General features: G+C 34.3%; 1 protein-coding gene across 1 annotated transcript in view; it reads right to left on the minus strand.

Moving 5' to 3' along the window:
* The window catches only part of LOC105248488 (uncharacterized serine-rich protein C215.13), a 37,778-nt gene extending 27,356 nt beyond the window's left edge, over positions 1-10,422 (minus strand). The window contains exon 1 of the mRNA XM_011253303.3: positions 9,769-10,422. Within this exon, the coding sequence (XP_011251605.2) occupies positions 9,769-9,825 (57 nt within the window). The 5' untranslated portion in view covers positions 9,826-10,422. The remainder of the gene's footprint in view (positions 1-9,768) is intronic.
* Positions 10,423-10,846: the final 424 nt, after the last annotated feature.

Below are 10,846 nucleotides of genomic sequence, written 5' to 3' on the forward strand. Positions count from 1 at the left end.
CCATCCGAATCGATTCGAAACATACGTGTGAGCGAGAATGCATTGTCCTTTAAATTATCCTACCAGTGAAAGTTTCGCACGTACAAGGGACCTCTACGTTCGGTGACGTTACCGGAATGGGAAATCGCTTCTGAAATCTATTTAGGACGTTAAAGACACTCCTCGAAAAATATCAAGTATGTTATTTGAAAGTTATTTTGAACAATTAAACATAAATATATATAAATTATGCAATTTTGTGAACAAAAGAGGGATAATAACAAAAAGAGATAATAACGATTCCATTTAATATATCGATCACGTTATTATTTCAATTAGTGATGAACTAATTGCGTGAAAGGAACTACGTGATATGAGAATCCGGATTATCCGTAGGGAAAACATTCGCTTCATAAAAATTTAACGGAAGTTTCCTGTTAACTTCGCAGGAAATTGGACAAGAGACATGATTCGTTCTCCGATAGATCCCCTCACGGATACAATTAAATGCTTGATATTTATGCAGGATATCCTGCAACGGAATATTTCTCAATCAATCATATAATTTCGTGATTATTCTATGTGTAAATCAATTTAAATAAACACGAGATATATATTTATATATTTAAAAAATTACACTCTCTCTGTAAATGTTGAAAAAGTTTAAAAAGACTCAATAAATTAAGAGTTTAAAAAAAGTTGGGGACAGATTCACATATGAGTCTACTTATTTCAAGAGTTAACCAGACGAGAAAAATGTGTAATAATGCATTGAATATAAGCGGAAAAGGGATCATTGCCTCGATCGGAACAAAAAAAAGGCTCGTTAAAAGTACATTTATGACGCGCCTCGATAAATATAAGAGAGAGACGTGGAATAATATATCACAAAATCCTTGAAAATCTGACATGTCATTCGTTATTGTCCCGTCTGCCGTATTACTGACGATAATTCACACCTGACCGATATACTTAGCCACTTATACTCCATATCGGGATATCATGTAAATTCTTCTCGTCTCTTCTCAACTCTGATACACGCGTGTACGTATCAATGTCCATCGATAAAATTGTTAATAACGCAGTTTCCGGCGAGGCATTCGAGAAAAAAGAAGCCAAGCAAATTGGATAATAATTTGTTTCTTATTATCAATCTCGACTTTTTGTAATCTTGTTGTAATCTTGTCAAACATGGACAACAATGGATGTAATTGATATAATTGTATATATTTTTTAGTTTCACCCCTTATGCCTCTGATTGAATGTTCTTTCTCGCTGCCGGTTATCGACCTATCGCCTTTTATCACGTCTTTTTTTTCCGATGGAATTTGTGGAGCCTCTCTTCTATTTCGATCCAAATTCCATCGACGGTCCCATGCAACTGTTACTGTTTTTTCGATGAGATCGAACAGCGGCACGCAAGCCGGAGTTCTCTATCTGTTACACTGTACCGTTATCTTGAGAGACCATCATGCTTTACACACGCGTTCACCACAATGCAACGTGTATTCCGCGTCTTTACCTCCGTTAACGGTATTTCGAGATTGTACAACAGAGCTATCCTTCCGTTTGTATATTTCCTCGATCTACTATGCGATTAGTTGAATCGTTAGGTGGTCCGTTGAAACGGGATTCCTTCACGAATGGGTCTTCTCTCTAGTGATTTAGTTTCATCGATGAAGGTATGAATAAACGGTTACCTATGACATTATCATGTGCGACTGCAATAACATAATATCACATTCTAATATAGTATCATCAGGATAGAATATTCGCGGCTTACATCATAATATTTGAAATACGTTTATCAATCTTTAAATTAATAAACTTTTTAGATATCAATTCCCTCAATAAAATAAAAAATAATTTGCAGATTTTTCGATATTCGAACATATAAAACAAAATAGGAAATTTGTTTGAAATAAAAGAATAATGTTATTTAAGAAACAAAAACAATTTCGCCCAAATAAATCGATAAGTATTACTTAAAAGATAAAATAGAGTTATATACGATATTAAATATATAAGAGATAAAACGCTATTACTATTACACATAAAAGAAGCATCATCACATTATTTAAATAATTATCTATTGTAAAATTAATTTTACAATATTTTACAAATTTATTATTTTTTCAAACATATTGTTCAGATCTTCTCTCGTGCTTTAATAACTAAGACTCTGACGGGGCTGCATACTCGCGACAACCCCGACACAAAAGGGGTATATTTTTGCGTGCCGCCGCCGGGAGATTTACAGACCGGCCGTCCTGAGGTTACCGACTTGCCGAGGCTGATCGCTTCGAGCTGGTCGCCAAGCGGAATGCGTGTGCGAGTTGCGTGAATCATTCGTCCTCACCTTTGGTTACTGGTTCATTGGCGATCGGCCCGATTGCACAATGCAGAATAAAATGATTTAAATGCGAATAAGATACTCGAGGGTTGAAGAGCTTTCATAATGAATGTTATTGCATGCCTCGAATTATTTTAAACGACGAGAAACACATGAAGTTTATTTGTGAAAAATACGGACTTGGCAAAAAATTCAAATTCAATTCATTTATTTATTAAAATATTTTTAACATCAATTGCATGCCGTGATAATGAGCTAAAGCGTCTTTTATTGCTTTTGGTTAGCGCTTGAGAGATACAACGGTTATTGTGGTATCTCAAGAATGGTGATTTCAACGCGTAATATTGTGGCGCTGCTGATATCGGGCTGCTGATCCTTGAGACGCGATTTAGGCACCCAATATTAATGCTGATATGGGATAGAATTGTAGGAAAATCGCGTATTTTATTCTTCTTCGTATAACTACATTCCTTCGAGATGAATATTGAATTAATTGATTTAATTCTATAAAGAAAAGAAATCTTCATATTAAACTATCTTAATGATACCTTTATCCTTCGCTAAAGAACAATAATCTTTCAGCCCATCTTTTTGTATTACGAAAGAAAATAACATATCTACTTTTAAAAAATTTATTTCGCTAAAAAATAAATTGTTTACAAGTATAAAATTCAATATTTTTTTCATACTTGTCGTATACATTTTAATGCTATGAAGGAAATGTGAAAGTACTGTGCAATATGGTGTAGGAATACTCTGATCACTTTACCGAGACCGAAATTTTTATCTCCTATTAGCCTAGAAATTTTTATCTCCTATTATTCTAGAATTCGCAAGACGAGAGTTTCAGCGACTAGTGCATGTTTTATAGCGATTTTCTCCCGATTATTAGCAATCGAAATAGCAGTTTACAAAACAGTAGTGTAAAACACGCACTTTCTGTAAATTACTTGATGGTTCCGACAGAATTTCTCGCAATTATTTTATAGCGCTTCCACGATATCGACATAGTATTTGCGAGAAGTGAAAATGTTAAATTTTCTATAATATTATTGGATTGATTTCATAGATATTTTCTCGATATAATATATATAACGATATCGTTATAATATATATAACGATATTTTGAAATTGCAGCCTGAAACGTCGTTCGGATGAACGTCTCTATCTTTCTCGGATCCAGGATAGCATTTTTTATGGAACGGACATCACTTTATGGATTATTATCAATCGAAAACGTTCATTTAACGTTGTAAGTATATGCTTCATATCTTAATAAGACTGCGTAAATCTTACAGAAATAATATTAATTTATTTAGTAATAATGCGAAAATTAAAATAATTTTAATAATTAAATCTATAAATCTGTTTAAATTAATCTGATATAAAATACAGAAAATCAATGGTCGGAATATACTATAAGTAGATTAATTATAATTACGATTTATACTGGAAGGTATGAGTCTCATAAAGAAAGCGAGTAAGAAAAATATTATATATATATTGGTAGAAACTGAATCAATAATCTTTCCGATGCATCCTCGCGTGCACTTTGAAGATGCAACACGCAGAGATACAGAAATATATAAAAATCCATTGGTCCTCTTATCGTTGCTAACGTTTGCGTGCGTGTGACACCCAGAATACACACGCATGCTTGTTACGAATTAAAAATCGTGAGAATTCTCATTACCGATTCTGCTTCGTGAAAATATATGTACATTCCTTTTACTAATTTATTTGATATCTCGCGAATTTTTTAATAATTTCAATTGAGAAAAATGTCAATATTCTTTTGTGAAAAGTTACAAAATATTGTTCCAAAAATACATACAAAATTTATGCGCGTGACATATTTGTGAAAAATATATTGTACACAAGGTACAGTTATTATTCAGCGAAAATTATAGTGAATGAGGTCTTTCAAATTTATATTTTTCGCGTATAAATTCTAGATGTTAAATATATAAATTTCTAGAGAACAAAAGAAAATTAATATTCGAAAAAGAGGTTCACACAATAGAGGGGAATAGCGGGACAGGCCATAAGGACCATCGCGGGCGACCAGAATTGATAATTTATATTAAGCCGCAGCATAAACAAGACGAGGTGAGACATAAATTTCGCGAAGAGCGCATCGATCGTCCGTGGAAGCCTAACGTTATTCTACTTGACTGTGACCTTGGGTCGTAATAACCGCGGACAAAGATCACGTGTCGCAATGCACATGGAAAACGGTCATCCGTTATGCGAAATCGTAAATTCTCTCCGCCCTTTGTCAGAGAGACGTATTTGTGCCTACCCCCCGTCGAAAAGCCGCTTATATGATACGCGGGCGGATCTTGTTGAATAATTTTTCAAGCGACACTATATTCAGATGGTGAATCGTTTAAGCATCGAATTTACATCTTCGCTGACTTTCCTTTGATATACACGGCACATTTATCGTCTAGTAACGGTGATTCCATAATTTATTACTCGCGAATATGATGATTAGCTTTATGTTAACTGTATATGTATTAGTTATATATGATAGTTATACATTAACCACATATGTGTTAATATTAAAAATGTTATCTCAGAAATATGGCAAGGAATATGCGATCTTTTATATTTATCTGATAAAATCAAGATATATTTGTTGATAGAATCTTTACATCGTTAATCTCAAAATTGAATCTGGAAAAGATTATTATCTTATTATCAATCATTTGCACGCCTCGTAGAATATTGTTTGCAGTAATTAAAGAGAAAGAAATAATAATAAAAAAGTGGCGAAGACATATATTTACAATTTATCAGAATTATCAATCAATCTTATAATTATAATCATTATAATCATCTTTTGTTAACGCTTCGGATAGTGTCTTTCCAAACTGTCGATTTCGATTGATCAAGACGCGTACCTAATTAAGCAAATCACGTGAGATGCTACTGCGCCGATTTTCATCACTTCCGATCTCGGTTAATACTCACGTGGCTTATAAGTAGCATTGATTTTTAAACCGCTCATTATCCGATTACCTTGGGTCTTTTTAACGGGCACGCTAATTAAAGGAGATTGCGGTCGGCATTACGAATTAATAAACGACTTTGGAATTCCAAAGTGTCATCAGTACGATTTCGCTCACGTCTATTATCGTTTCTCTTCGTGTATCTTAATTAAGCGTAACGTATAGACAGCAGCACTCGACATTCATGTATATCTTCATTAGTAATTAACAAGAAGGATTTGCGAAAAAAATTTAAAAAATAAAATGATGTCGTGGTACATGTTCGATATACAGTACTAGACAAAATAAATCATACACCTTTCAACAAATTGAATTTGTTAGTATAACTATTCTTTTAACAAGCAAATAGATTATTAGATGCAGGAAAGTCGTAGCATTTCTTATTTAAAAGAAAATAGGAAATAATATAAATTATAAAAGAAAATAGGAAATAATATAAATTATGCTCAATTATTTTAATAAAAATATTTAATATTTTTATAAAAAATTTATTATTCAATATTGTTACATTTTGCCCTGGATGAAATAAATCATACACTTTTAGAAATAATAGTTAACAAATAAATAAAGTTAATTCTAATGGTGATTAGTACTTGATATGATCACCTTTGGCTTTCAATACCGCTTCCAGTCGGCGAGGCATACTTTCGACTAATTTCTTTAAGTATTCAGGATCAATTTCCTTCCGAGCCTTCTGGAGTGTTGCATAGGACGATGTCTTGTCACTTACGTTCGTTTTATTCACGTTCACGTCCAAATAAGCCCACAAAGTTACAATTGGATTAAATCTGATGATTGTGGCGGCCATTCGACCAGCTTTACTTTATTAGATTTGAAAATTGCAGTGGTTTTCTTCGTCTTATGCTTAGAGTCATTATCTTGCTGGAAGATAAAGTTGTTTTCTAAATCCAATTTCAAAAGAGATTCTTTCAAATTCTCGCACAATACATCAATATTTCCATCTGCCGTCATGATGCTTTCAATTCGAGCCAAATTACCGATCCCAGACCATGTCAAGCATCCCCATACCATAATATTACCGCCTTCATATTTTACAGTCTTCTGAATAAAACCGATTCGAGTTTGCCAAGAAGTACGCGAATATGTCTCTAGACTTTTGGAAAAAAGTATTGTGGTCTGATGAGAGCAAGTTTGAATTATTTGGACAAAAACGGCGGCCTAGGGTGTGGCGAAAACCTGGTGAGTCTTTTAAAGAAGTAAATATTCAGAAGACTGCAAAATATGGAGGCGGTAATATTATGGTATGGGGATGCTTTACATGGTCTGGTATCAATAATTTGGTTCGAAAGCATAAGCTATTTGCTTGTTAAAAGAATAATTATACTAACAAATTCAATTTGTTGAAAGGTGTATGATTTATTTTGTCCAGTACTGTACATGTTTAATATAATCACTTATGATAAAAAATAATTTTATAAAAAATGTAAAAGATGTTTCGGAGATGCTACAAATTTCTTCATAAAAATATTGGAATAAATATAAATATAAATATATAATATAAATATTGGAATAGTCATGAATAGCAAAAAATAGAATAAAAAAAATTCCTCTTCTCTAAACAATTTTAATAAAGGACGTTTTCTATGCAGTGGTCCCTTGTTCCTTACACGATGTCGCGTTTTAATGGCGCGTTGGGTTTGTGCACTTTGTACTAGGATACGTACGTAACTATGATATTAAATGAGATGGCTAAGCATCTACGAGAAGACCTTTCTTCAGTTCTTAACTGGATACTATTAGCCTTGGTCGAGTGATTCTCCCGTAGGCGCTAGAGCGTGGTTTTGCTTTTCGCGAGTGTTTCTAGATAAGTTACTTACGTATTTTAAATTTGCAATTTTTAGACGCATATTATATACAATGTATAAAAATAAATTTGCATGAAACAGTCTAAAAAAAAATACATGTAACACGTGATCGAATAATCTCATAACTAATTTGAAATGATAGAATTATTAAACTCATAAAATATTAAATTTTATATAAAAAGATTTAATATATGTAATTTTCTAGCGCATAAATTAATTTTTTATTGAAATAAATTTTAAATTAAAATTTCAGAAGCAAATCTTTATGCCTTCTAGTTAAAAAAAAAATTATTGAAAATTCTTCATTTAAGTGATTTTGTAAATCAATTCTAACAATTTTTACATTATAACATTTGTTTTTTTAAATAAGATCACTTCCAAAGTAGTGCAATATAAATTACAAGTCGTGTCGCAAATATTTTTAACAAATTAGCTATTTATTTTATGTACAATTGTACCAACCCATAATTCGCGCACACTTTGAATTCAGCTGCTTTCATTTTGCAGGCAAACAAATTGTATTTTATGCAGCTATAAATCCTCTTTTATCGCGCACGATTTTTCAGCAATGGCAGTCACTGGAAAAAATCGCGATTACTTGCATTCTGCTCCCCAAGTGTATCGCAAAATTCTGCAGTCGGAGCATTGTACGCCTATCTTGTAGGAAATTTGCGCGAATAAACCAGTTGCCGGGAACCGGATCACATTTTGCGATTCCGTAATTGTCACAAGGCCGCGATCGTTAATTAATTGTATTGGGCGCTGCCAGAGAATACAGCGATTCGTTGATAATTAATACATTTATACGAAATATGTCTCGCTTTCAATTTTAATATAAAAATCAGTGCAAATGAGGAAGAAAAAAATATTTTCGATTGATCGAAAAGAACAATATCACATAACCAATTTACAATTCCTTACAACCGGATAAAGCTGTTAAAAAATTAATTAAAAATTAATTAAATAACAAGTATTAATTAAATTTTAATTAAATATGCGATAAAAAGCTCTACTATATTGCAAAATTAATTCGCCTGAATTTTATATTAATTTCTAAAATATAATTTATTTCAATAAAGCATAAAAAGGTCATGGACATTTTAAATCTATTGTCCTTTTAATTTATGAAAGCAAGTGTCACTTACAAGTGATCAAATTTAAATTATTCATAATAATAATCGCTAAATATTTATTATTAACATATCATAGCTAAATATTTATTATTAAATATACTGCTTTTTTTAGACGCCTTTTCTAAAAATGAAACTAATTATACGATTATGTCATCAGGTTTAATTAGTAATTAATGTGTTGGAGAAAAGATACCTTTAATCTTAAGAGGCATTAGTGGTGTCACTAATTACATTCAGCTTACGTGATTACATCGCGCGCAGAAAGTTAACACGATACTCGCGCGAGTCGCGACACGTGTACGAGTTTGTTCGCATTTTAATTCGCTTATGATCCTTGTTTCGAATTCTTTTGAGAAGAAACATTTGAATCTTCTCCTTAAAAACTCATTCTCTCTACATCTGTTTTATCTATATTTCCGTAATAATCCATATAACGTAAAGAAGTAAATCTATCTAATATAAATAAAAAGTTATCCTTTAAATAAATAATTATTTTATCTGTAACATCAACATTAACAGTAGTCATATAAACATCAACAGTAGTCATATAAATTACGTATATAATTATAAATAAGTCATTTATTTGTAAAGATTAATTCAATTTAAATTCACTGCCAGACTTTTCAATTACATGAATCAACAGATTCATTTTGATATAACTTGTATGTAAATTTTCGCGCAGTATGCACTCTCCCGCCTTCTCCTTTTTTCTCTTCTGTAAATTGTATGACTCATAAAATTTTCTCGTTTGTCTCATCTTACGTTGCATTGCGTAAGAAAAAGTGCATAATCGCTCGTAGGAACTGTGATAAGTTAACATTCCGCGCTTGCATAACGAAAGTAGCACTCGCCCGCGACAACTACGTGCAATGTATATATGTATGTATTTGCCAGGTATACTCGATGTAAGTATAGCGAGCACGGGCTAGATAACGATGGTATCCTTGACTCCAACCGCGTACATACGTGCACGCGTGCACGCTCCGTGTGTGAATGCCACTCCGCATACGAAGGTGCACGCGTCGAGCTTCGCGAGAGCCGGGATAACGTGGCGCGTTTATAATTGATATTATGTGAATAATTATAAAGTCGCTTAATAAAATAATAAAGCAATGAAATAATCATGCCATTGTTCTGCAATTTTATCTCTTTCATTCTCAAAATCTTCTTATAATTCGTACTAGAATGTTTTAAATTCTACAATATTTCCATCGCAATGATTAAATCTGCATGATATTTGAATCAAAATAATTTAATTTTGCAATATTATTAATTTCGTTCGTTAATCTTCAACTTGAAGAAATGATTATCTCGTGAAAGAATATTTTAAGTAGTAACAGAGGTCAGTGACAGATGAGAGAAAACTGTAGCCTATCACCGCCATCGACTACGCCCTGGTTGGTGAACGCTATTGACCTCTCAGGGTTCAATCGCTTGTAAAATAGCAATTCGCGAGAGCTTACCAGCAGGAGAAGCACCGTGCTCGTGACGGTCGCGTCGACCAATATGCCGTATGCCATTTCTCGAACACGAGGGAGTTTGTCCGCTCTTCTACCAGACCATCCTGGACGCGTCGTCAGCTCGCAGCTCCCCGGGTTCGCCACCCGCGGGGACTCTTCGAGGCCTGATCGATGTTTCACTTCCCCACGAGACACAAAAGAAGAAAATTAGAATCACCAACAACAACGCCCTTGAATCAAGCCGCTGCCTTTCTCGCTGCAACTGGCAATTTCCGATGAGCAAAGCGGGGAGGAACGTTCGCTCGCAAATTTTTATCGACAACCTCGGTCGACGACGACGGTTTAACGACACGCTAAGCTATCTCCCTCGCGAATAAAGGTCGGATTACGGTTGATCACATTCGCTCTCGATCGTTGCCGTCCGTTGATTGCTGGCCTTTCGCCTCTCTTGGATACTCCGTCGATCGTTAGATCCGTTACCGATCTCGTAACGAGGGGACTGAAAGACGGGCTTGTTGCTGAGGACGACACGGCACGAGGGCCCGTGGCTGGCTTCGGTACGTCGTCGTTCAATAGGTGACGATTATGTGCGGTCCTAACCGTAGCACAGGGCTCGGGCAACTGACAGCGGATCAGAGCCGCGGCACACGGCGCCACGCCGCTCTCACAGCTGATCCGAGAGAGCCGATCGCCTCTATCCGCGCCTCCCCTCCTTCCATCCTCTGCAGAGGGACCGCGCTCTACCCTCTCTCTAACGCGAGATTCTCAATCTTCGCGCCGCGACGCTCCCTTCGACGCTTTGATTCATCTCACGACTTGCAGATGATGATCTCGAAAATAAGCAGAAATGAAGGAACGCCAGATTTCCAACAAAGTCTCGTGTTGGCATATATATATATATACATTATTAGAAATTTAAGATCAATTTCTCCTCTCTTCAATGAAAGAAATTTGAAGTTTCTCTTCGATTCATAAATCTATTATTTAGCTATTCCTGGTGATTTCATTTCTAACAAGTTCTTATTTTTAAAATAAGATCTTGTTAGAAATGAAACCACCAGATCATCATTCTTAACATCTA

Source organism: Camponotus floridanus, unplaced genomic scaffold (genome assembly GCF_003227725.1).
Source record: "Camponotus floridanus strain SB8 unplaced genomic scaffold, Cflo_v7.5 scaffold98, whole genome shotgun sequence".
NCBI lineage: Eukaryota > Metazoa > Arthropoda > Insecta > Hymenoptera > Formicidae > Camponotus > Camponotus floridanus.